This window comes from Caenorhabditis remanei, chromosome I (genome assembly GCF_010183535.1).
Source record: "Caenorhabditis remanei strain PX506 chromosome I, whole genome shotgun sequence".
In the NCBI taxonomy this organism is placed as follows: domain Eukaryota; kingdom Metazoa; phylum Nematoda; class Chromadorea; order Rhabditida; family Rhabditidae; genus Caenorhabditis; species Caenorhabditis remanei.
The window spans coordinates 326,702-353,586 of NC_071328.1; the positions used below are offsets into that span (position 1 = coordinate 326,702).

Genomic DNA, 26,885 nt, shown 5'->3' on the forward strand with positions numbered 1-26,885 from the left:
ATTATCATTGTATCTGTTTCTCTCTCTCTTTTCTCTTTCTGAAAGCCGGGAGTGTACTCGATGTACTTTGTACATCTCCCACTTTCTTCCCATCCAATATGATTCATAGGCTTTTAGTCGTGAATCATTCTTTCTATCTGTTTTAATTGAATTCCTTCACCCACACACTTTCTGTTTGGCTCCGCCTCTGCCCAGTATAAAAGCAGAGGCGAGAGCTTATCTTTTATCTTTTAATAAAGGTTTAATTACCCAAGTTTGAGGTATCGAGTCATACTAGGTTTCACTACAAAGTGTCCCTCCAGTCAGTGCGAGCCAGAACCCCCAATCGTCACAGTTTCACTACAAAGTGTCCCTCCAGTCAGTGCGAGCCAGAACCCCCAATCGTCACAAATAAAAAAGTTCCGACATTTTTTACCGACGCACAAGGCTCGCGCCACTAATCTCCGGGAACGCCCACTCATCATAAACATTTCTTCTGCAAGATCAGTGCACGGTTTCATTGATTTCGCGGGTTAAGTTTTGTTTAAAATTACAAATTTAAAAATAAAATTTGACCTATTTCCTTTAAAATTTCATTTCCACCATGAAGTTTGAAGAAAAAATATCAAATTTTAAAGGAAATAGGTCAAATTTTATTTTCTAATTCGTATTTTTAAACAAAACTTAACCCGCGAAATCAATGAAACCGTGCACTGATCTTGCAGAAGAAATGTTTATGATGAGTGGGCGTTCCCGGAGATTAGTGGCGCGAACCTTGCGCGTCGGTAAAAAATGTCGGAACTTTTTTATTCCGAACAAAAATATATTGAAAAATACGATCAATCTTGCAGATTTTCCTATTTTCTCCAGATTCAGAACATTCTCAATGCTAAAAATTATATAAAAATCCATAAAAATAACAAAAAATCCGATTCACATGCACCGTTTTTTGGAATTTTTGCATTTTTTGGGTTTTAAAACTTCTTTCGAGATCTAAAACTCATTAGAGATTTCCAGCTAAAAATGATCAAAAATAGACAAGAATTTCTGATTTTCTGCTAAAAATGATCAAAAGCCGACCAGATTTTCAAGATTTTCAGCTAAAAATCCACAAAAATGAACGCAAATTTCAGATCTTCCAGCTCATTTTCAGCCAAAACTCACGCAGTATTGGGCGAATCTCTCAACGCGTCCGCAAATATCTCCGGCAAGAACTTGATAATGAATCGTGTCCACCGGGGTCCAGTCAACTTATCCGCCTGCAATTTGGCCAACAATTCAGCCGCCTGTAGTCGTTGTCCCTGATCGGAATTCGTCAGACACAGAATCGACAGTATATACATGAGACCACCGTGTTCCAGCATCTCTTTGACAATTTGTCCGTTTGAGGACAACGCGATAAGGACATCCAACACGCGAGCAACGATATTCGGTTGATCTCGGAGGAGAGTGAATAGAGTTGTGGTGATGTTACATGTCGATAGATCAGTCACACATTCCTTATTTGCGGCGGCGAGAAGAATCACTTGGAGGGCCGAGATTTGGAGTTGAGGGTATTTACGGCATCGGAGATATGTGATGAGTAGAGGGAAGTTGCCGATGAGCAGGATTTCGACGCCTGGAATAAAAGGAAAAATTACAGTTTGAAGGGGGAGATTTGGCTTGGGAAAAGCTGAAAATCAGACTTGCAAAATATCGGCCCGGCCCGGCTCGGCCCGGCCCGGCCCGGCCCGGGCCGGTAGAGAAAGTTGCCGGCCCGGCCCGGCCCGGTCGGCCCGGAGTCAAAAAATGAGCACAACTTTTTCACAAAATTTTTCGAAATTTTTTGAAATTTTCGTCAAAAATAGTCAAAAATCCTATGTAAACTTGAGTTTTATCGATATGTAAAAACATAGTCGAAAATTCGACTTTTTTGCGAAAAAAAACAAAAAATTTTCAAAAAAATTCAAAAAAATTCAAATTTTTGTACTGTGACCCGGGCCGACCGGGCCGGGCCGGGCCAGGCCGGGCCGGGCCGGGCCGGGCCGGGCCGGGCCGGTGAAAATTCTCAAATCGGCCCGGCCCGGCCCGGCCCGGCCCGTTGCAAGTATGCTGAAAATAGGTTGGAATGGGGTGAGGTTGAGGGAAGCTGAAGTAAGGAATTTCAGATTTTCTGAATCGCCTTTTTTTAAAGTTAGGGGTCTTTAACCTCTGGAAAAAAACATTTTTTCGACGATTCATTTACCAGAAAAAAAACTGTTTTTTGCTGTTTTTTCCGGTAAATGAATCGAGGGAAAACAAACGTCTTTTCCGGACATGAATAAATTAGAAAACCATTAGAAAATTTCGAATTTCCAACTATTTTTTTAAGTTTCTGATGTTCTATCTAGCTATGATATTAATTTTCAGCAAAATTTCATCTAAGTTATCAGAAAACCGACACAAAGTCAATTTGTAAGCATTTGAACCTCCGTTACACAAAAATAATCAGTAATCCAGATTTTTACTTTCAATATTGGAAGGTTCCGAGTTTCCGAACGTATTTGAATTCTGGGTGTTCTAAATTGCCATTATATTAATTTTCAGCGAGTTTTCTATGAGAACCTGAGATTTTGGGAGGAAAATCGCTAAGAGATAGTGTAGAATTGCCAAAAATCATAAAAAATCAGGAGAGCATGTAGGTTTCAAGCAATTGAAGGAAAATTAGGGAAGAAGCGATGATATAATGTAATATTATTGGGGAAAGAGAGCCAGGAAAACATAGGAAATCGGAAATCATATTCAGAGTCCCATTGCATTTTTAAATTCTCAACAATTGACATATCAAATAGAAAAAAGTCAGACTTTCACAATTTTTTGTACTATTTTCAGCCAAAAACTATCACAATATATAGCATAATCCAAGTCTACAACCAAATGTACAACATTTATATTCTCACCTTTCTTGTTTGCAAATAGAGCACCTGTATGAATAATACATTAGATTTTCAGCGTATATTAGTACGGTACGATGCTTACAACCGCGCTCTACCGAAACCGAAGAAAAGTGTGTGCGAAATTGAGAGACTCAGAGAAAAATAGACATTTTTAAGGACGGTGGAGCGTTGTTGTGAGAACTGTGCCGAGCTGATAAATCATAAAAACTGAGTTTTCACCATAACTTTTTTCTGATATTTCATCTAAAAATTCGACAATTTCTCACCTGGATTAGCAGAAACCAAATTCGCCAACGATGTCATCACCATCAACACTTTGGTATCCGTACTCAACGAGTTTCCGTTCGTTTGCGTTGGCGAGTTTCCCCAATCGATTTCAATCAAATTGTCAGAAGGTTTCGTTGGCTTCAGAACTCCGTTCAGTTCATCCGAATGCTTTCGAATGTAATCCAACAAGTCGACGGCTACTTTTTTCGGTTCCTAAAAAGGAAAATTGAGATTCTTTATATGAATTCTGATGAAAACTCACATGAAGTGCGAACGTCGGCTGCTCGTTGTATATTCTGATGAATATATCTCCAACAATCAACTCGTTCTTGTGCACTGACAATTCGAACTCGGCTCCCATCAGTGCGCTCTGGAAATTATGATTTCATGATTTTCGATGTTTGAATGAGAGCTGTGCAAAAAACTTATCCGAAAAATGTTCGTTTTTTCTAAAACATTTGACCGAAAAATAAAAAAATTCGAAAAAAGTAATGTCAAGAAAACTGTCTTAAAAATGAATCTTTCGGAGGCAAAAATCTTCAATTTGTACGAAAACTGGAAGTATTTCAAGGTCAGACCCCCAGAAACCTCTTTTTGAGTACCAAAACAGAAAAAAACTTTAAAAAATATTTCGGAACTCCGAACTTCCGTGTATTTTATTCCGGTTCCGTCCGGATTCCGGTTTTTTGAGTTTCCGATTTCCGGAGTCCGGAAACTAAAATTTTAATATTTTTTTGAGTATAAAAGACGACTAGAGTACTTCTTTTTCGGTTTTGATTCTCAAAAGTAGTTTTAAACTACATTTATCATTAAAACAGTTGAAAAAATGACTTGGTCTTGCAAATCTTGCAAACCATTCCGAATTCCGGATTCTGGAAATCGGAAAATGTCATTCCGTACAACTATGATCCTTACCATCGGCTCATTCGACGTCCTATGTCTCTCCACATACTCCAACACCTCGGCTCGTGTCCCGTTATCCCAAATCATATACGGATTCTCCAGATTACTATTCAACGTCTTCAACACCATATCATTCGTCTCCACTCTCATACATCTACAGATATAAGGTGTCAATAGAGCTCTCAGACTCTTCTGCACTCCATCATTATCCGGTGTCTTCTCTCGATACCCCGCAAGGGCCGCTAGAGCTTCCGTTGAGCTCCTCGCCAACGAATTCGCCAGTGACTGCTTATTCGAGTCCTCCGAGTGCTGGACACCTCCCTCATCAAGTGTATAGTCGTAATGGAATAAATGAGGGACCAGTTGCCAGAGCACTCCAGTTTGGAATAATTGGAATTGCAAAAGCTCATCGACCGCCATAGCGCAGATACATTGTGCCGCCGCTGTTGAGAGTCTCGGCAAGTGAGAGAACTGTAGAAGACGTGTAAGTGCACCAAAAATCGATACCATCTCTGCAAGTTTCAGACGACAAGCCTCGAAAGTTGACGCCGTCGCGAAACAATCACAGACATGAATACAAACTTGAACAGACAAATCGTCAGGTGTCGAACTCATCGTAACCATTGGAACACATCTATCGAACGCTGTAACCAACGCCTCCAACCCTCCATCTCTTCTTAATTGCTCTGCATTCAATGCACTACTAATTAGTGTGTAATTAGCCAGTTCAATCGCAGCGGATAGCAAGTCTCCGCCCCCTTTATTGAATAACGCATCGTCCTTCGCCTCCAAATTGATCGTTTTAATGAGTTGAGAGTATCCGGCGTACTTGTATTCGGAGAGCTCTTGACTATATCTACTATATATAATCGATTGAGCTTGTAGACACAAAACGATTCGATGGGAATCTGGCGTATTGGATTTGGAGACACATTCAGATGTGAGCAACAAGTATGCATCATTTATTCGTACGAACATATCACGGCCTTCTGGATTCTTGTCGGGGTGATATTTGGTGGCCAATTTGAAGTATTGACGACGGATGAATCTGGGATTGCGGTGCTCTTCGTTCGTCAAATCGACGGAGAGAATCTCGCAAGCCACGTCGACAGACATTGTCGCCGGCTTCTTTTCCAACTCGTTATACCATGTCGCCAGGCACGAGCGGAGGAATGGAATCTGAAATTAGTAGGAGTTGAGGAATCATACGTGTTTTCTGTTTGGAATCACAGACGTTTTAGGTCGAAAATGTTGTTTTCCGTGGAATTTAGATCGGAAAAAATCAGTTTACAACGGTTTTTCGGTCGAAAATTGTTTTTAATGATGGGGAAAAGTGGGCGGAGCTTGTTATCAGCTGAATGTCGCGCTTTAAACTCCGCCCACTTTTGTATTTTGAGCTATTTTTGGGAATTTTCACTGTTTTCAGCTCAAAATCCATTCTTATCGACTGAAACGAGACCTAAAAATATCAATTGAAAGCTCCGCCTTCTTTTTTTAAGTGAATTAGTATGTTTTCAGCTGAATGTCGACCTCTAAAATCCGCCCATGTTTGCATTTTAAGTCAATTTTTCGGGACATTTCTACAAAAATTAAAGGTGAAGTCAACATTTTTCTGCTTTTGTCAAAACTGGAAGCTCCGCCTCTTTTAAAGGTTAATTTTCAAAAAAAAATCAGCAGAAAAGTGGACGGAGCTTGCTTGAAAATTGAAAATCCTGAAAACTTCTGTTTTCAGATAAATTTTAAGCCCAAAATGGCATTTTTTTGGGAATTTTCACACTTTTCAGCTCCTCACCGGATCTCGAATCGGCCAATCTGGGAATCTCTGCGTATTGCACAGATGCCTGAGATAATATACATGACAGAACAATTCCTGTGTCAATTCTGGATAATCGATGAGTGGAATCGGACAAAACTGATACAACGCTCGAACGTTCGACGTCAAACGATGCGAGAAGTCGGCGACGTGAACGGCGATTCTCTCAATCAGATGACGTCGCATCGCAGTGTTCCAAATGATTTCCGGATTGTCGAATTCGCCTAAAAACACCTCCGCATACTTTTCAGCACCGTATTGTTCCAGATAGAATGTTGCCGCTTCTGGAAGCAACGTCGCCAGAATCGATTGTCTAGTACTATCCAGATGAGGTAACGTCGATCGATAGGCTTGTTTCATGTGAGTATAGTGGAGGAATCTGGCGATTGGAAGGACGTTCGATCCATTGTACATCAGAATGAAATAGAAGACACCCGAGAGATAGAGACGTGGAAGGAATGGATTGTCTTGCATTACAAGGAACAGAAGGGAAGCGACGCGTTGCACGATTTGTGGCTCGTAGGTGAGCAGAAGTTGGACGAGTTGGTAGAGGAGCACCGGTTCGGTTAGCTGCTTTTTGACGGATGGCATCGGGCGGACGACACAGTCGTGAGAGTCTCTGCAAAGAAATGAAAGATTTTTGAAGTTTGAGTGAGAACAAAAGTATCTTTCTTGCATAAATAATTTGCTGAGAAAATCAAAATCTGGTCATAGCTTCCGCGTTGGAGTGACAAGTGCGTTTTTTCGATTTTCAGACTAAAAATGCCCAAAAAACGCATTTTTCAGTAGAAACATGAAAATAACTTCAAATTTCAGTCGACTTTTCACAATGATATCCAAGCTGAAAACCACTCCACGATGCGCCTGAATGTCTCAATTTTCGCCGTTTTAACTCGAAAAAGAATAAAATAAACGCGCTCAAGGCGCGCCAGACACAACTCTATTTTGATGAATTTTGAGCCAAAAATGTCATTTTTGAACTAAACATTATCCAAAATCGAAGAAAAAGCTGAGAAAAGTCATTTTTAAGCTCAAAACCCAGTTTTTCTCCAAAAATCGTTTTTTCCCCTAAATCCTCACCTCGACGGGAAGAATTCACACATTTGCAGAATCGTATCCAGACAGAGCACACTCAAATCCGTGAAATTCAGAACCGTCGCCTGGAATGGTCCCTTCCCAGTGTTGATCTCATTGGGTTGATCCTTCTGCTGACAAACCGTCCATCGGAATTGCGGTACCGCCGCCAAACTAATCCATTTGTCCATTCCAGCTGCCCATATCTGAGTTTTCTCGAAGATTGTCTTCTCGGTGAACAGATTCTTCATTTTCTCAAAGGATAGTGGTCCGACTTGTTTCGCCTCCTTATCGTGATAATACCACTCTTCGGATCCTCCTTCTGACATTTGTTCAGCCGACGCTTCGATGACATTCGTCTGATTCTGTACTTTTGCTCTTTGCACGTGTAAATGAGCCAATACACAGAGATCGACTAACAACGGAAGGATATTCGCAATGATGAGTTCTCTGACATTATCCTTATTCAGTGACAACTTTGACAACAGCAGCACCAGATGGTCTCGTTCCAACGGATTCGCACATTTTTGAAGCATTTCGACAAAATGTTTGGCGTCTTGGAAGGGACCGATTGTCATGTGATGACGGGAATAAGTGATAGCCATCGCTCGGAGACACAGACATTTCATATCGGTTTTTGTGGAGAGAAGGAAGCGGTGATAGACGTTGTTGAAGAATTCCAGACTGAAAAATGTGAGGAAAGTTTAGAGGGGTTTTAAAGGAGAATTGGGAATTTGAGAATGTAATTTTTTGCCTTAAAAAATCCAAAATCCTTTGAAATCGAAAAAAAGTGAATGTTTTGTAATTTTCGCAACTTCCGTTGAGAAAACTGTATAGCAACTTCCGTTGAGAAAACTGTATTTTAGAATGAAAAACTATTTTTGAGCAATTCTAGATGGATTTTTCTCGAAAATTAGAATGTTTTATTGTTTTACAACGTTCAGGAAGCCATTTTTCTGGAAAAATGGCAAATTTCTAGTAGCCGAGGTTTGAAATTCGATTTCTGAAAAAAAAATTATTTTTCCACAATTTCAGGGCAAAAATTCAATTTTATCATTGAAAATTGTTAATTTTGACCTGAAATTGTTGAAAAAACAGTTTTTTTTCGGCTAAAATAATCGATTTCAACTCAAAAAGAAAAATTCGGCTAAAAACATGTATTATCTTTATTTTGACTCCAAAATGCGCAATTTTGACCTCAAAAACTGCATTTTTCAGCTGAAAATCAGTTCTTGGCTGCGAAATTCAGAAAATTTCAATTTTATCATTGGAAATTGTTAATTTTGACATTTTGGCCTTCAATAAACTCACGGATTATGAATCGGGGTCGCATTCTCATCAGCCTCAATCAACAAAAGTCTCAAATAGTAATCTCCAATCTTAATCTCCTCCAAAAGCGACGGATAACGAATCTGAAATTCCGTATGATTCCAGGCGATGGGGAGTCCCGTCGGCGCTTGCTCCTTCTCACTCGACAGAGCTCTTTCCTCGTTTTCCATCGAATGACGGAACTCTTCTCTCGTCTTTTCATTCCAAATCAAATCCGCTTGTGAGTGATCTTTCGAGAATTGATAAGCGAATAGACGCCAATTTACGTTGGGACGCACGCGGTTTCGCCGTTTTCGAAGTACGACGGGTTGCTGACGTTGTTGTTGCTTCTCGTCGATGACTCGTTTCGGTAGGAAGTTGAGCTTCTGTTCCAGATCCCAATGTTGTACGAATCGTTCGAATCCTGCCTCGGCGGTTACTCTGAAATTTTCAGACTGAAAATTGGGATGTATATATGACTGGAAAAATAAACGTTTGGGGCTATTTTTAGTTTAAAATTTTCGCGATTTTCAGATATTTTCAGCCGAAAAATAACTATTATTTAAACATGAACAGCTATACCGAAGTTTGTGAAGGTACAAAAATCAAAGTCAATTTCCAAGAAAACTGAAGAGAATCCTTGCTTTTGCACAGAAAATTTGGGATTTCTCAAGGTTATTCGATCAGAAAATCAGAATTTGTTTATCCAGATGTCCAATAACTGTCAGATACGCTAATGGAGTAGCTGGAGCACCAAACCTTCACAAACTTCGAATACATACTAATAATATCATAAGAGAACCGCTCCACCGGATGGGCGTCACTGAATCGTCTTGGGAAATTGACATTGGTTCTCTTCTAATCAAGATTTCCCACCGGACCGCTTGAGCTCAGATTTTCACGCTGTCTTGTAAACTGGCAGGTTTACAGTCCTTATCAAGATTTCCTCTCTGTCACAATGAAGGTTTCTATCAATTTTCCCATCGAATTCACACCTAACCATCTCAGATACAATCTAAGCTCCTATGACGGCTCCTCCCATCTTCACATTTCCTTTTTCCTGCGACAGGACAGGTGTACACTAATTATCTAGGTCACTTGTGGACGTGGCTTAGAGCGGTGTGAGTGTAGCAACGATCTCTCATTCACTTACTCATTCGAGTTTCTTCCTTTCTGCTGTCTATTCACTCAAATCGACTGAAAATGTGTTCTGCTATGGCAATTCCGATCCGCCGTCTCCCCTATCCAGTTCTTCGATCGGTCTTCAAACAAATGGATCCAGAGTCACTGTAAGTTGGGAAACTAGCCGGAGTTCTCTCTAAGTTTCTATATTTCAGCGTTAACTTCATTCGTACCAACAAAAGCTCCACCAAACTTCTTCCTGGCATGTCGGCCTCCGTTTCCGTATATTACAACAGCAAAGACCCTTACATCGTCGTCACCACTGCTTCTGGGATTCAGTCGGAACTTCCTATTGGAGACTATAGGAAATTGACGAAAGTGTTCAAGTGGATCGAATTGGATTGTCTTAAAATCGTGGTCAGCGATAGATTCAAGTGTCTCCGACTCCTAAGTCTGCTAAAACACTGCAAATTCACTTCCTGCAACTATCTCATCATTGAGCCAGTTGAGGAGGGATTCGTATTGAGGAAACAAGCTCTTAAGGATATCATGAAGCAGTTGAGAACCATTAATCAGATGATAATCGAAGTTTCAATGGAAGAACTCCCAGAGAACATTGACACCTCTTTGGCGGTGACAGTGACAAATGGCGATCTCTTGGAAGATCACGAGATAATGTTCATCGATGCCGAGGAGATTTTGGTGGATTCCAGCAGAATCGGGGACACCGGAGCCAATCTAATCATCAAAAACTGGATGGCTCACGGAGAGAATCTCCGTTACTTGGAACTCAGACTGGCGGATGAGTGGAAGATGTTCGAGGACGATCACTTGGGAATGGAATGGCTTCTATTCGATTTGGAATTTCAAATTAGAGGAGAAGGACGATTTGAGACGAAGCATTTGGGAAATGTGCTCAATTTCGAGGAAGGATTCGATATCGAGAGGGATGATGGGAAGAAGGCGACGATCGTCAGGACTCCGGACACACTTTATTTCATGGTTTGGGATTAATATGTTTGAAAAGTAATAATAAATAATAATATTTCAACACCTTTTTTGCGTTCTGTTATCGGGGAGATCAATCGGGACGTATCAAAACTAGACATTGGGAAACAGAGAGATTTCGAAGCTAACGTAAAAACACTGGAAAATGAAAATTTGGGCATAGCTTCCACGTTGGAGTGACAAGTGCGCTCTATTGATAACCTGGTGCTCACCGATTTGGGATCGCCGGATTAGCAATAGAGCGCACTTGTCAAAAGTTTGTTATTTTTCAAATGTGTGGCTACCGAACTGTCCAAGGACTAGTTTCTCCGGTGATGGGAAAACCTTAAAACTGCAGGACTGGTGTTCCCCAAACCAAAGAGACCAAAAGCTAACTTTGCCATATTATGAATTTCTAGACCATCAAAACAACCGTGGCCTAGCTTTCCTTGTTTTTGGTTGTCTAGTACACCGAATCGACCATAGCCTACGATAATACGATTTTTAGATGTTTAGTAATAAGAAGTCAAGGTTTCGAAACGTGTCGGTTTCGGACAAGCTGGAGAATGAAAATGCAGGACTTCAAATAAAGCAGAAATCGATTTCCAGAACCAACTTTGATCGCTGGGGCTCATTTGGCACGTTTTCATTTAAAAACTCTCCGATTCACTGGGGTTTTCCCCCGGTAAAGTCTCTGAGGCACATTTGGAGCGTAAAACCTCTGAAATCCGTCATTTCTTACCTCAATTGATCGAATTTCTCCTTAACCGCATTCTGTTTCGACTCGTTCGTCGCCGCCGTCAAATTATTCCTAACAATGAGCAAATCCTTCTCACTCACAGGAACCTTCTCGTCCGACTCCATATAATTCAACAATCCACGTGGCAGACATCTAATCAACAAGTCGTTCGCCTGTTGATTATCAGCAATCCATAGACTTATCAAGTGTCCGGATAGCTGTTTATTCGTCAATCGTCTCAAATCTTTGCCAACCGTCAGTAGTGCCGTGTGGAGATGAGTCAAAAAGGCGCCTTCTGACAGTGCCAACATTTGCATCGATTTCGACGTCTCCACATCCGCTTCCTCGATAATTGCTCTCATCACCATTCCCGCTCCCTTCACAATTGTCATCGATGGACATTGGAAGAGACGGAAGAAACTTCGGCCGCGGATGGCGACCAGTTTCAGAATGTGATCGAATGTCTCGCCGGAAGTGGTTTCAGAGTATGGCGAGCACACGGAGAATGTCAGGAAGTTGAGCATTGAGGCGATCACGAGCCAACCCGTTGAGCGGTCCTGAAAATTGACAAAAATATGTTTGAAAGCTTGAAAATAGCGGGAAATTTGTTAAAAATCAATTGAAAGATCCAAAAATTATCGTCGTTTTCAATCCGTTCCAGTTAAATGGTATCATAACTATTAAAATAGGCTAAACCTGATGGCTGGCTGAAATTTTCAATAAATTTCAAATTTTTTTACAATCTGACCGTCTGGGGCGCCCTCGGCGCGTTTTTACAGCCAAGCCACAACTTCGGGGGCATTTGAAACCAGAAGTTTCGAAAATTAGTAAAATCGTCCTTGAGCCGAAATGGCTGTAAAAACCAGATGGTCAGAATGTGAAAATTTCAGCAAGACACCAGGGTTAGCCGATTTTAATAGTTATGATGCCATTTTTTTTCTAGAAAATTACTGGAATTCGCTAAAAACTATATTAATTTTCGTAAAATCGCGGGTTTCTGATTGATTTTCTGTTATTTTCTTCCTCACCACATGCAACACAATCAAATCCAACAAGTTTTCCACAAATTTCGGACTACTCATCAGACTTTGCTTATTCAACTGTTCGATTCTCAACTCGTATTGATCATGCATCGGATACATTAGAGCGCAGAGTGCTTCCACAGTCGAATGATCGATTGATTCGGATTTCCACGAGAGGACGCGGACGACGAGACTTCCGAGCTTCTCACGCACTCCTGTCACTTCTGTGAATGCCTGGAAATTTTTGAGATTTTATTCTGGAAAATACTTTTTCAATTCTTATAGTTTTTTGCGTTTTTTTCTCATTTTTTCTGCGTTTTGGCATTTTTTCAAAGTCTAAAACAATTCAGTTCTACCTATTATGTTCAAAATTGCAAGTTAAAGTTATCCACGCAGAGTACACGGTGCACTTTTCAGTAGAGCGCGTTTGCAGCACTCTCCATTTCAAATCAAAGTTGAGCGGAGCAAATTTTTGAGATTTTGAAAAGATTACGAGTTGAAGAGATTTTAAGCAATTTTCAGCGATTTAAAGCCTTTTTCAGCGATAAAATTTGTACGCTTACTCGAATTTCCTGATATTTCTAACGTTTTTCGCGGAAAACTATCAATTTTTACCAAAAAAAAACGACAAGTTTAGCCGTTTTAGGGTTTTTACAACAAAATAAGGCCAAAATCGTTTTCTAAAATTGACTATTTTTGGCTGAAAATGTGTAAGAAATTGCTTGAAAGTGGGCGGAGTATTCAGCTTTTCTGAAAAAAACCTCCACAATGTTATAAAAACTCAAAATTCCAGCTAAAAAGCGCGTTTTTTCTCGAATTTTCAGAACTCTAAGCCCCGCCCCCTACCTGAAATCCACTTTTCGAAGCGAAAAGTCGTCTCAAACACTGAAATTGAGCTTCCGTCTTATGTTTGAACTCTTTATCGTCCTTCGTATAATTCTCTCCGAGAACCGCTTCAATCGCATTCACAATCACTTTTCCCTTATTCTCCGAGAAGAATCCCTCGTGAGATTTCGAGAATCGAAGACCCGAATACGGTACGTTGGCGTTGAATCGGCGGATGAGGTCACATCGACGGAGACCCGCTGAAAACGAACTGATTTTTTAACGGTTTTTCAAATAAAACTCAAAATTTGATATTTTTTCAGTCTATTTCAGAGAAAGCCAGCCTGAAAGAAGATTTTCGAAAAAAAATGGGCGGAGCCTATGAAACCGTTCTCCGCCCATTCTTGAAAGAGCCTATCAATTTCTTCGGTTTTCAAGAGCCATTTTATTGGATTTTGGCTGAAACTTTCGCGATTTTCAGGTCCAAAATCGTCAGAATGAAGTATTTTGCTTTGTATGGGCGACTAGAATACCACCATCTACGAAAACTATACTCAAATTGAGGCACGTCCACTTCCAAGGTTCATCTAAAAAAATGGGCGGAGCCTATCAATTTTTGGATTCTCGAGCCATTTTATTGGATTTTGACTGAAAATTTTGCAATTTTCGAGCCATTTTATAGGATTTTGGCTGAAATTTCGTGATTTTTAGCTCCAAAATGACATACGAGGCGGTGCGATGATATGTTTCATGCATTGAGACTCGGCGTCCTCATCCAACGACGTTGAGAATGGAATGACTCGGAGATTTCGTTCGAATCGATGTCCACAAACGAATACTTCTTGATTTCCAGACGCACGGATTCCGTCGAGAAGCGAGGCGAGAATGAGATCTCTTTCAGCCGTCACGTACGCACGTCCATCTCCATTCTCGTATTCAACAATGAATTGCTGAGGGTCTTTCTCGCTTCGAACCAGACAGATGATCTGGAAATTTAGGAGTTGATGAGGAGGGAATTATAAGCTGAAAGTGGGCGGAGCTTCGAACAAAAACTATATTTCTTAATGGTTTTTCAGTGAAAATTGCGGAAAATTTCGGGTTTTCTTAACTGAATGCTAGTTTTATCGAGGGAAATTAGGATTTTATAAGGTTTTGCGTGGAAAATAGGTTTGGGAGACACTGAAAATGATATTTTTCTGAAAAATGATAGTTTTTGTTTATTTCTGCAAAAATGGGATCATCTCAACTGGAAAATGAACAATTTCAAGCTGTTTCTATCAATATTTACCAGTTTTTGGTTCAGGAGAAGACTAAGCCCCGCCCATTTCCAAGTGGTATCAATTTACAGAGGTTTATCATCAATAACCCGAAAATCTCCGCAATTTTCACTTTTAAAAAAACTTGTAAGAAATATAGTTATTCACATTATCAAAAAGTCCTGGTGTCTATTTGTTCGAAGCTCCGCCCACTTTCAGCTTCTCCCATTTTATTCAAAGAGGTAGTTTTCAGGTAGATTTTCCCCGAAAATCCCCATTTTTGGTACGAAAATGATTGCTTTTTCGATTTTTCTTCGAAAAAATGTAGTAATAAGCTCCGCCCTTCTCAGAATTGTTCAAAGAAGAAGTTTTTTGGTAGTTTTCCACCGAAAATCCTATTTTCTGTGTCCAAATAGTCCAAATTTCTTCATTTTTCGGACATAAATCCTCACATGTTTCAGTGGTGTCGCACAAATGACTGCATACGTTGCCAAATCTCTCTCAATAATACATGTTTCACTCAAACAGAGCAACCGTCTCACGGGTTGTTCGACTCGTCGTGTTATTTTGGACACTTTGAATTCAGCGTACGACGTCAACTCTTCGTCACGACTACACAATCCCAAGCGGGTCTTCATAAAGTCTTCGAGTGATAACGACTCTTTCGCGATTGCAATCGTCACTCCGATATTTTCAATCGATAAACGACGCACTTCTTTGATGAGTTCGTCAGTGTTCGAGGAAGCGAACATGTGCTGCAACAATTTAGAGATTTTTAAGAGAGAAAAAGGGTTTTTGGTACAATTTTCAGAATAAAAAAGGATCAAAAATCGTTGAAAAATCACGATTCGAGCAGGAAATCAGTGAAAAGTCGGGATTTCCGAAAAAAGACTCAAAAACCATTCTGGAATCATATTTTTAATTGATTTTTACTGTAAAAGTTGCCTTTTAATTGAAATTCGCCGATTTTTATCAATTTTTTCTAATAAACTGTCATTTTTTTTCCAGTTTTCAGTCAGATTTCATCAAGAAAGTGGTTTTTGGTACAATTTTCAGGATAAAATGGTTTCAGGGGGTCATTACTACGATAGCTTGCGTTGAAAAAAGACGAATTGAGCAATGATTCAGTGAAAAATCGGGATTTTGTGAGAAAAAGCTTGCTTTTTTGCTCAAAAATCATTCCGGAATCAAATTACTCATTAACTTTCATTGGGAAAAGAAGATTATTTATGAAAATTAGCCGATTTTCTCAAATTTTTATTCAAAAATGTTCTAGAATCATATTTTTAGTTGATTTTTACTGTAAAAACTGTGTTTTAATCGAGAAATTTGCTGATTTTTTCCAGTTTTACGTCAGATTTCATCCAATTTTCACCGAGAGAAGAAAATAGATAATTTGAGCAGGAATTCAGTGAAAATCTTGCTTTTGGCTCAAAAATCATACCGGAATCAAATTTCTCATTAGTTTTTACTCAGAAAAATTGATTTTTAATGAAACTTTCACGAATTTTCAAAAAATTTGAATTACATATCTTTTTTTGGAAGATTATTTATGTTTCCTTTTATTATATCGTGATAAAAACTATATAAATGGATTCAAATCAACATTCTGACTTGCAAATTTTGCGATTCAATTCGAAATTGTGACTTTGGGTATTACAAGTCATTTTTCCCTCAAAAATGCATTGATTATCACTAAGAAATTGTTCTTTTAATCGAAATTTGCCGATTTTACTCAATTTTCCACCAATAACTGTGCATTTTTTAATAGTTTTATGTTCGTTTTCTCCTTACCCGTCTCCTATGCTCTCCAACATCCACCACAAATCCACCGGGACAATCATTGACTCTTCCAATACTTCTGATATTCTTATACGGATAACTCTGCACAACGACGCCCCGCCCATCGATTTGTTCGAGACAAGAGGCGTTTGCTCTCAAAGTGACGGGAATTCTCCGTTCACTCCATGACTGTTTGAATGCGTTCACCGTCAACGGATCGAAATTTTTATCAGCGAATTTGGTGGAGAATTGAAGGCAATGAGTGAGAATATCCGTTGTGTAATCAGATGAGAATCTCATATCGTCCTTTTTTCCTCGATTTCTCACATGAATCTTATATTCGTCTTGTTTCGAATCATTCATTGAGACATTTCGAGTCAACGGTTTCACTGAAATGAAATCTTCGTACAGCCATTGATTCGTGATTTCTAGGGATGTCGGGTTGTAGGTGGTGATAGCGAGTGTTCCGATTGAGAATACCCGTTTGTATCTGGAAGATTAAGGAAATTGAGGAAAATTGGGATTTGGGAAGCTATAATTGGGAAAAATTGGGATTTTCGGGTAAAAATTGAATAAAAATCGTCGAAATGTTGGTTTCTGAATAAGAAATCAGATAAAAATACGGAAACTAGGGTCGTTTTCAGCCAGTTCCAGTCATTTTCCAGAAAAAAATTATATTATATCTTATAAAATAGGCTAAACCTGGTGTCTGGCTGAAACTTTCAATCAATTTCGAATTTTTTCACATTCTGACCGTCTGGGGCGCACACGGCGCGTTTTTACAGCCAAGCCACAACTTCCGGACCGTTTGAAACCAGAAGTTTCGAAACTTCGCAGTTTTAACCCAAAATGTGAAAAATATACTGAAAAATGACTGAATTTTCAGTAATTTCTTTATGTTTAGTGTCGAAATGTCATGGTTTCGAGACCTCTCGGTTTTAAATCCTCCCTGAGGCAAAATAGCTGTAAAACGCGCCGTAGGCGCCCCAGACGGTCAGAATGTGGTCTAGGAGATATTAAGATTTTAAAATTGATTAAGAACTTCAGCCAATTTGAGCCATTTTTAGTCAAAAAACATAGATTTTTCAACATTTTTTGAAGAATCTTAAAGACTTTATAGAAATCTAAAAAAAACGAGCCTCAATTTAGTGTTTTTGTTAAGTTTTATTGAGAAAAATTGCGATTTCAGCTTATTTTTCACTGAAAATTATGAAATTCTTTTTTACAGGCTCCGCGCACAGTGCTCAAAATTTTATGGATGAAAAAGTATATAAAACTGAAAGTTTGGTGAAAAAATGGACAATTCCATGGTTTTTGAGACGGCAAAACTCTTTTTTCTCAAGGTTTCCCGGTTAAAAACACTGAATTTCCTTTTTTTTCCATATTTTCTGTAAAAAACAACATTTTTTAAATTTCCTCTACTCACTTCCCCTTCCACGAGTGCTTCGTCACCAGATAGCACGCGATATCTCGGTTTTCCGAGCAGAATTGAGCCATTTTCAGACCCTCCTCATCGACTTGGCTCTGAAAATTTCAAAATATATAAGAAATTACCAAAAAATCGCATAAAAAATGAAAAATGCGGAGATTTTCGAGAGGAATTCGAAAATTTGACTGAAATTCTATGAAAATTTGAGGAAAATCGACAAAAAATGCGTTTATTTCGTGAGAAAATGAGTTATTGCAGTGGGAAAATGAGAGAAAACAGGAATTGTTCGGTGGAGCGCGTTTGCTGCACTCAATGAGTCATTAGTAAACAAACCGGTTTATTTGCGAAAGTGTCAAAAAACGACGGAAAACTGATAAAAAAGTGAAAAATTGATTAAAAATTCTAGTTTTTGATGAAAAATTGATAAAAGTTGATAAAAATGAGGAAAAAAAAGAGAAAATCGTTTTTAAAGTCTAAATAGACAGTTTTAAAGTCTAATGAGATTGTATGTTAGCTGGATTAGACAAAATCGTAGACTAATTATACTGTGCGTGTCAATCTAACTGGGTCGCTTTAGTCTCTAAATTTATTTGAATTAGATTAATATCAGGTTGTCTGAGTCATATTTTTTCCCGGGATAAAATGTGGAAATTGTATAGCGAGGAGGAGAGGATGACGAAACAAAACACGTTTCTGTGATGGATTGAAAATAGGAAACAAAGGAACACAGATTTTTCACCGAGAGAAAAATTGGAATTTTAGAAGGATAAAAATACTAGGAACGAAGGAAAAATGACAGGAAAATGGGGTAAAAAGACAGGAAATTGGAGATTACATTTTTGATCTACAAATCTACGAATTGTGTTAAGAACAAAAAAAATTTTGGTAGATCAAAAAAAATTTGTTTTGGGGATTTTTAAAAAAATTGATATTTTTGAATTTAAAGAATTTAGCGGATTTCCTGATTTTCCTTTAAAAAACATTTTTAACCGAAATTTTATTATTTTCTATTTTTGAGGGTTGATTTGTGCAATTTTTCTGTGATTTTTTCTTTTTTTTTTTTAAATTTAAATTTCACTTTTACCTTATTACACTAAATTTCTCAGAAAAAAAGAAAAATTTACATCGAAAATCCAACAAAAAAACGCTGAAAATAACCAAAAATCAAAGTTGCGCGGCGAATTAAATGCTTGGGTCGCAAACACCGCGACGGAAAACTGCAGAGTTGTGGAATGGCGGGAAGGTGTGAAAATTTGAATTTTACCTGTTTTTTTCATGGAAAAAGAGGAAAATTAGCACGGCACAGTTCTTACAACTGTGCTCCATCGGAATGCTCTTGAAAAATGCCTCTTTTTCTCTGAGTCTCTTAATTTCGCACACAATTTTCTTCAGATTGAGTAGAGCGCGGTTGTAAGAAGCGTGCCGTGATAATATATTATTTTTTGCGATTTGGACCATGCAGCGGCCTAGTTTTCTCATTTTCTCGTCCCCTTGTGCATTTTTGTGCTCAACTTTTGTGTCCTCCCCCTTTTTCCAATTTCCCGTCGTTCACTGCCCACACACATTTTCAATTAGAGTGAGCCCCGGTAGCCCCCATAGTTTATTCCCGGTCCCCATAGCAACATGAAGTGGACAACGGACTCAGAGAGTGAGAGAGTGTGGAAATGAGAGAGACGCAGAGATAGAGAACGAACGGAGGGGAGGAATTGGTCATTTAGAAGGCTGCGAGCTCTTCAGCTGCTTCGCGTTTTGTTTCTTTTTGGATTTTCAGTAAACTAACTGTTTTTAGCGAAAAAATAATAAATTTGGGTGGTTTTTGCGACAATGCCCCAGACATGGTGCATCGGGGAAGTTTTAGGGAGGAAAATGTGCTCTATTGATAATCCAAAAACATTCCTTATAGTTTTTGTAAGTTTATGTGTTTCTTTGTTCAATAACTTCACAAAAATTCACAAAAAACTAAAAATTATTTAAATTTAAAGCCGGAAATTGACAATAAATTGACAAGCCAAAACCAAAGATTATCAATAGAGCGCACTTACATCACACCAAATACTAATTTTCAATTTCAACACTGCTCATAAATCAAAATGTGTTCTTCTCTTCCTCTTCATAAACAAACATTCCGCGGATTGGGTATCAAATTTCCAAATTCCTCTTCTCTTCTCCATTTCTCCAGGAAAATTTGAGAAATTTTAAATTTTAAGAGCGGGAAATGAAAAAAAAAATTGAAAATTTGATATATTGTGAAAAAAAAGTAGAAAAAATGCCCTAAAATGACCAAAAAAAGTTTGATGGCCTAGAAAACTCCAAACCTCGGCCACCAGGCCACCAAATGCTTTTCCACTATTTTTCTATGTTTTGATGACCTAGAAATGTTCAAATCCGTTTACTTTGATTCCAACAAAAAAAATTCGAAAAATTCGAAAAAAAATTTCAGACAATAAACCATGACATCTGAAAATAAGGACCAACGTAAAACATATTTTCTACGGGTCGCAAGTTATCTACTTGGGTTGAATATCGTTGAGGAGAAACTAAAGAACACGGAACCGCTGGAAGTCTTCTTGGATTCAAATACCAACTTACTGGTGTTCTCGAGGTCAGAACAGGTAAGAAACGCGTCCGAGGCGCGCCAAATGGAGAAATTTGGATTCTGCGTGAAGAGAGCTTTTAGAAAAGCATAATCATGCCCGGGTTTGCTTTCAATTGGGTCTCAACACGAAAACTACAGTAATTGGGAAAATTCTGGCTTAGAAACCCAAACTTCGCCCTTAAAATCTTTATATTCAAAATCACCGTGACGAGAGCTTTCAGAGAAGTATAATCTTGACTAGGTTTGGTGCAAGTTGGGTCTCGCCACGAAAACTACAGTAATCCAATTTAAAGGCGCACACCGTAGTTTCGTGATGGGAACCAATTGAGAGCGAACCCGGGCATGATTATACTTTTCTGAAAGCTCTTGTCACGCTGAAACCAACCATACTATTTAAAACCTAAAATTATTGTGAATTCAGAAACTGGAGCTATCCAACAAGATGAAATCCTCGGCTCCATCTGCAAATGTGCTCCGTGTCGTCTTTTATAAAACTCAATCAGTCCCGTTGAACAATGAGAATTTCAAGAGTGTGGTCAACGTAATCTCAGCGAATGGAACATTGAATCATGTATTTTTGAAGTCTGTGCAGAATGTAAGTACGCTCTATTGATAATCTGTTGGCAGTGGAGCGACCTTTTTTGATTTTTGGTTGATTTCAGGTATTCGGAAAAGAGCTAACCGAAGGAAACAACATGCAACTGATTGCAGCGGTCAACGAGTTGGAGGAGAGCTTATTGGCTACGGTAGAAATGAGTGGAGGTGTGTTTAAATTGGTCGGAAACTTTAAAAATTGTGTTCTGCGTGAAAAGAGCTTTCAGGAAAGTATAATCATGCCCGGGTTTGCTTCCAATTGGGTCTCACCACAAAACTACAGTAATCCAATTTAAAGACGCATACCGTAGTTTCGTGGCGAGACCCAATTGAAAGCAAACCTAGTCATGATTATACTTTTCTGAAAGCTCTCGGCAAGCTGATTCTAACACTATAAATTTCTGGGTTCAAACTGCAAATCCCACTGAGATACGTTAGTCTGAAGATCTGAAGATTTTCGCGGTGAGACGAAAAAAATCCGAAAATAATGTTACCAATTCAGGCGGTTCGCTCCACGACGAGATCCGAAGTTGGAAAGGACAATCGGGCAAAGCGGCACAAGACTACAACGAGGCATTCAAACAGTTGCAGTTACTTGTGGAGACGATGGAGGAGAGACGAATCGACGAGTTATCGGAACTTGTCGAGACATTCGAAGACACTTGTGACGAGTTGTGGAACTGTGGTACACCGTATCCGCAGGCGAGAATGAAGATGTTGATCGAGTATGGCTCGAGTTACTTGTGTGAGGCTGTGACTTTTAAGGTAAGTTGTGAAAAGAAAAAGAAAATTACTGGAAAAACATTAAAAATCGGGGAAAACTTTTTAAAAGCAGAAGTTTAGAGCCCAAAGTTTTCAAAAATAGTCAAATTGTTATCAAATCTGATCCGCTCGTATTACAATGCATATATTTATTCAAACCGTCTCAACTTATTAATCCAAAAATTACACGCCCCAAAAAATTTGAACCAGATTTGACAGAGTTATGGTAAATTTTGAAAAATTCGAATTTTTTGAAAAACTCGAAAATTTTCGATTCGCTGTAACTTTTTTATTTTCAGTCGGTTTTTGATTAATTTAATCTCATAGTGGGCACAATTTTTGGAATTTTGTTTAAAATTATACGAAAAACAATCATATTCATCACGTAAAAGATAAACAAAAGAATTGAGTGCTTTCTCAAAACCGGGTTATGGTGCATCGATCTATGGATTCTCCTATTAGGCGGAGTTTGAGAAAAATACGCATGATTAGGTTTATTAGAGACGTCTTGGTCTACAAATCATGAAAAACTAAACTTTTTTAAAAAATTGGCCTATGGAGTTACAGTGGGTGAAATCAGACCTCGAACTAACGACAACAGGTCTGATACCGGCAGTTATGATTTGGAGCGCATTGCTTCGATTCGGAATTCCATGTGAAAAATCTTAACCGTATAAAAAGTTTAAGAGCCTATAACTAGGCTCGCAGAAACATTTAACCGGTTTTGACTGCAGAAATGGACTCCCCGGAGTCGAAAGTACATATGACCAAATTTATAGATCGTTTGAAAGCCGCGTCTCTAAAGACTTCCCTTGTAAGACCACAAAAAACGGAAAAACTCTTCCAACAGCTTATGGGAAATGCATTTTTCAAAAATTACGAAACAGATTACTTCAAAATCCAATTTTCAGATCGATGACTCCGCGATCTGGCGTGACGAAAAGGTGTCCGATCAACTCCGATCCGCCATTGATGTCTGTGACCAAATGCTGATAGTGATCCGTCTGCTAACCGGTCAAACATGGAAAAGGAATCCAGAACACACTTGGGAAGGAGACCCGATGGATATGAAGTTTCTTCAAGGATTCAAAGAGAGACTTGACGAGATTCTCTCGTTGAGATCTCTTGGAGGCCAATTAGAAGGGTTATTGGAGGAGAGGGGAATACGAGAGGAAGTTGAGAAGACGATAGAAACCGCCATGAGAGGGATGGCTCCACTCGCTTATAACCCGTTTACGGAACCCAATTGGAAGAGTCGGATGCTGGTAGCAGAGAGGGCGATTGAGGGCACTATTGATAGGACACTGCCTATTTTGAAACAGAGATTGGCACCGAGTAATGGGGATAGTCAGAGTGTAAGTTTCTTCAAAGCGCCGCACAACTTGAACTAGCCGTATCTCAAAAACCTAAAATTATGTTTAATAATACAGTACCGCTCAAAAGGTTATCAACTTTGGCTGTTTTCAGTTGAAAATGGCACAGTATTTCGTGTGTCACCTGGTTGTCCGATAAACTCAATTTTGTATTGGTTACACAAAACAAACATAGCACATAATTTTCGTAGTTGACCATTTGTTTTGCAGGGACACTATTGTGAAAGTTATAGGTCATCAAAGTTGTTTATCTTTGAAAGCGACTAATTTCAGTGCATATAAGAGAAATTTTGGAGCTTTTCCCTTCAGAAAATGGTGAACTACAAAAATAATGTGCTATTTTTGCTTTGTTCAGCCCATACATAATTGAGCTTATCGGACAACCAGGTGACACCAAAATACACTGTCAAAGTTGATAATTATCCTCTGAAAACAGCCAAAGTTGATAACCTTTTAAGCGGTACTGTATGAACTAGAAAAACGCGTTTTCAATTCTGCAGAATCTCTCTGGGAATCAAGAAAAATGAGCTCAAAGTTTCTATTTTTAGTACTATGATCTCACAAAACCGGTATAACTTTTAGCACCAAATCGTTCTGTAAAATTGGAATAAATATTCGGACTTAACAAAATGTTTCCGCTCTAGTGATAATATTGACTCGGAATCTTTTACTTGTCAGAAAAAAGCAGAAACGTTTCTTTATTGGCTCTCAACCTCACTGTAAATAGTTTTTGAGCTTAATTTTGACCGTTCTTATCTCAAAAATGGGAAAACCACTTTAAAAAAGTATTTCTTCGTAAAAATGTGTAGCATGTCAACCAGTATATTTTTTAGTTAACAACTGTGTAAGAACGCTCAGAAAAACAATTTTGCCAAATTCTAGACCTATTCTATACCCTTTCCTTCTTTTCAGATCGTCCTAAGTCTCGAAAAGCTGAAATCCTTTCTCTGCCGATCGAATATCAAAGAGAAACTTCAACACGAACGGGAAATGTTTCTGAATCGACTTGTATCCATGTTATCACAGAAAAACCAAGAATTCAATGAGAAATCCCTTCAAGTCGACGCGAAAAATTTCCAGTTTTTGACAGAAGTGGCAGCGAGAATTGTATGGATTCGACAGCAGACTAGTCAGGTATTGGACATCTGGACACACTTACACAGACAGATTTTTTTCAGATGGAAAGTATCCGTTCGCTATCAAAGATGATGCTTAACGACATCTCGAATTACTCTCAATTCTCAACAAAACTCGACGAATTCATTGAAAAACTACAGTATGCTGAGAAGGAATGTTTCGATGATTGGTGTCGGGAGACTGTCGGATTAATTGATAATAAGAATGAGACAATCAATTTGGAGACTACAGGAAAGATAATGTATTTGGAGGCGTCGAATAGGGAGTTGAATGTGAACTACTCGGATCGCTTGTTGAGATTGTTGAAGGTAAGGTTCATAGTACAGTACCGCTAAAAGTTATCAATTTTGACTGTTTTCAGTGGAAAATAATTGTCCGACCAATTTTATTTTGTATGGGTTGAATAGAGCAAAAATATCACATAGTTTTTGTAGTTGATCATTTTTTTGTAAGGATACTGTCTTGAAAGTTACAAGTTGTCAAAAATTAGTTTATTTTAGGGAGAAATGATTTTGATAACCTGTAACATTTGTTTAGGAAGTCCGCCAACTCAGCAGTCTTGGATTCAACATCCCATCGAAGATCTTGTCATGTGCAAATAATGGAGAGAAGTACTACCGATTCGGAGTGATTTTGAAGCAGATTGCTCATTTCTATAATACAATCGATCAGCAAATGATACCGTCGCAGCAGGTGAGTAGGGGAGTGTAGCTTCAGCTCATTTTTAATCAAACATGTCTCACCGTCTAATTATTGCGAAATTGTCATGGCATGCAATTTGAGTCGTTTCCATTTTTGTGTCTTCACTTCCGACTTCCAAATTCCGTGTCAAATCCAGCCGCTTTTTCAGGTGGTACCAGATGATTAAAATGTTGGGATTTGTTATTCTTGAAACGTAGTTACCGTAAATACTGTATTATAACGGCACCTGTAATAAAACGGCACCTGTATTATAACGGCACCCCATCTATACTCAGAATACATGAATGTGATCATCCCGGTGTCTTTTTTTGGTTATGATTAGAAGCAGCGTGATTAGTAACTTCTTGATAAGCCGATAGAACTCCCAAAAAAGTTTTTCCGGTAAATTTTAATAAGTTTCTGAAACCGCAAAATTTCTCTGGGAGCCGGTTGAAAAATATAACGGCATGCCGTTATAATACAGTATTTACGGTATACCTTCAATACAACTAATTAATTTTTTTTATTGCCGTCAGTTTCATACTGGGCCAAAACAAATTTCACTTTCGTCTTTACTTTCGCGCAATTCTGGTGCGTAGCATAACGAATTGAATATTGCAGTCCCTGATGCTTGAAGAAGCGATTGCTTTCGAAAAACTGGTGATCCCCCGTAAAGATGCCTCAAACTCCGCCTCGAAAGTGACATGGAACGACCCGAAACAACTGGAAGAGTTCATAGTCCAACTACAAACAGCCGAACAGAAACTATCAAATCGCAACAGAAGATTGAGGAATGTTCATATGGAGTTAATTGAGATGGTCGAGAAACTCATGGATTTGAATATAGTGAAACAGAATAACGACTGGAAAGAGATCATATTAAAGATCCGGTCGAAAATGAAAGATGAGGAAGTGGTGCATGGAGCGGCGAAGAATAATATGAAACCCTGGTTGATTCATTGGGATTTTCAGCTTTATAAGGCACTTCTGATTCAGTATGAATGGGGAATCGAAAGCATTCAATCACAGTTGTCCACGATCTCAGTTAGTCTCGTTTTTGCGTAAGTTTTGCTTTTTTCCTACTGTAGATTTACTCAAAAATCAAAATTCTTTGCAGTGACCAAAAAATCCAGCTTCGCCCTGCAATCGAGGAAATCCGATCCAAATACTACAAAGAGTTGTGCAGATTCTTGCGGATCCCCGACAAGTTTCGAGGTGTTCAAGAAGATGATCATGTAAGACATTGTGTCGATATACGAAACTCTGTGTAGATTTACAAGAGCCTTGCAGAGCTAGAAGGAGCGATTACAAAGTTTCCAATAAACGGACGTTCTTATGTAGATATTGGCGCTGAATTCTGAGAACTTTCTCAAATGTTTGAATCCCAAATTGCGGTTTTTCGTTGTCAAAAATGCGATTTCAGTCAATATTTAAGGTGTCTGGTGCACCCGAGACGCCTTCTGAACTGAAAATGTTGAGCTATTCACATTGACTCCCTATAACTTCTTAGATCGTGCAGATTTGCGGCAGAGTTCCCTATTGTTAATCCCATTGCCACAATTTCAATTTTCAGTCCTCAAAATTCTACGCCCAAATGATCGACAGAAGTATGCACCTCCTGCCATCAGTATACGACAAAGCGGAACAATTGATGCACAAAGTGGAAACATGTGACGCAATTTTTGTGGTATGTCTGTCTGTTTTTTTATATATCCGGATGACTTTCTTTGCAGGACTGGCTTGTAATATCTCAAGTCGACTTAGAGGAGCTGATTGAGGAAAACTTAAAAACGGCGGCCGACTGGGAATCACAGTTTAAGATTTTGAAGGCAAAAGCGAGAGAGGCGGAGCGATTACCACAGTAACCCCAAAGTTTATAATTTCAGCAAAATGATAATTTTCAGTGAGCTAAAATTCGAATGCATCCTGGTGAGCACTGCCGGAGTGAAATCGGCCATCGAGGATGCCATTCAGAGATTATATGATGCTTTGACATGGACATTGAGGTAAGTCTAGGGTGGATTTACGGAAAACTGATTGATGTCGATTTACGGAAGAGTGATGTAAATTTACGGAAGACTCGTGTGTTGATTTACAAAGAAAAGGCTGGATTTACAAGAGTTCAAGTAAGATTACGCAGCGAGGCAAAGATTTACGGGAATCAATGTGAATTTACAAAATATGGTGTCGATTTACGAGGTTTATGGGTTTTGAAAATGTTTGTTAAAATTCACATGAAATCCGAACGGCACTGGTAAAACCACTGCAAAATTAATGAAGCTTGTGAAACACAGAATTAGTACATGTGCGGAAGGTTTGAG

General features: G+C 38.8%; 5 protein-coding genes across 5 annotated transcripts in view; 3 read left to right on the forward strand and 2 right to left on the reverse strand.

Annotated features, from left to right (window-relative positions):
- Positions 1 to 1,139: 1,139 nt before the first annotated feature.
- On the reverse strand, positions 1,140 to 9,107 carry GCK72_000052 (uncharacterized protein; the record flags this gene model as incomplete). The annotated part of the gene is made up of 8 exons (XM_053722239.1): positions 1,140 to 1,597; positions 3,161 to 3,374; positions 3,424 to 3,531; positions 4,077 to 5,243; positions 5,857 to 6,496; positions 6,958 to 7,635; positions 8,263 to 8,714; positions 9,042 to 9,107. The coding sequence occupies 8 exons, from the start codon at positions 9,105 to 9,107 to the stop codon at positions 1,140 to 1,142; spliced, it is 3,783 nt and encodes a 1,260-aa protein (XP_053590884.1).
- Positions 4,965 to 6,105, forward strand: GCK72_000053 (uncharacterized protein; the record flags this gene model as incomplete). Its single annotated transcript, XM_053722240.1, has 2 exons — positions 4,965 to 5,282; positions 5,797 to 6,105. The coding sequence occupies 2 exons, from the start codon at positions 4,965 to 4,967 to the stop codon at positions 6,103 to 6,105; spliced, it is 627 nt and encodes a 208-aa protein (XP_053590885.1).
- A 355-nt stretch (positions 9,108 to 9,462) lies between the features above and the next one.
- On the forward strand, positions 9,463 to 10,395 carry GCK72_000054 (uncharacterized protein; the record flags this gene model as incomplete). Its single annotated transcript, XM_053722241.1, has 2 exons — positions 9,463 to 9,548; positions 9,597 to 10,395. The coding sequence occupies 2 exons, from the start codon at positions 9,463 to 9,465 to the stop codon at positions 10,393 to 10,395; spliced, it is 885 nt and encodes a 294-aa protein (XP_053590886.1).
- A 711-nt stretch (positions 10,396 to 11,106) lies between these two features.
- Positions 11,107 to 17,489, reverse strand: GCK72_000055 (uncharacterized protein; the record flags this gene model as incomplete). The annotated part of the gene is made up of 7 exons (XM_003100620.2): positions 11,107 to 11,664; positions 12,136 to 12,363; positions 12,976 to 13,214; positions 13,682 to 13,940; positions 14,663 to 14,965; positions 16,005 to 16,482; positions 17,419 to 17,489. The coding sequence occupies 7 exons, from the start codon at positions 17,487 to 17,489 to the stop codon at positions 11,107 to 11,109; spliced, it is 2,136 nt and encodes a 711-aa protein (XP_003100668.2).
- A 2,382-nt stretch (positions 17,490 to 19,871) lies between these two features.
- The window catches only part of GCK72_000056 (uncharacterized protein), a gene marked incomplete at both ends in the record, with an annotated part of 31,552 nt that continues 24,538 nt past the window's right edge, over positions 19,872 to 26,885 (forward strand). The window contains 13 exons of the mRNA XM_053722242.1: positions 19,872 to 20,033; positions 20,439 to 20,612; positions 20,680 to 20,779; positions 21,114 to 21,376; positions 22,285 to 22,728; positions 23,659 to 23,880; positions 23,925 to 24,191; positions 24,421 to 24,576; positions 25,186 to 25,625; positions 25,682 to 25,799; positions 26,138 to 26,251; positions 26,298 to 26,425; positions 26,469 to 26,570. Coding sequence (XP_053590887.1) covers positions 19,872 to 20,033; positions 20,439 to 20,612; positions 20,680 to 20,779; positions 21,114 to 21,376; positions 22,285 to 22,728; positions 23,659 to 23,880; positions 23,925 to 24,191; positions 24,421 to 24,576; positions 25,186 to 25,625; positions 25,682 to 25,799; positions 26,138 to 26,251; positions 26,298 to 26,425; positions 26,469 to 26,570 — 2,690 coding nt within the window. The remainder of the gene's footprint in view (positions 20,034 to 20,438; positions 20,613 to 20,679; positions 20,780 to 21,113; positions 21,377 to 22,284; positions 22,729 to 23,658; positions 23,881 to 23,924; positions 24,192 to 24,420; positions 24,577 to 25,185; positions 25,626 to 25,681; positions 25,800 to 26,137; positions 26,252 to 26,297; positions 26,426 to 26,468; positions 26,571 to 26,885) is intronic.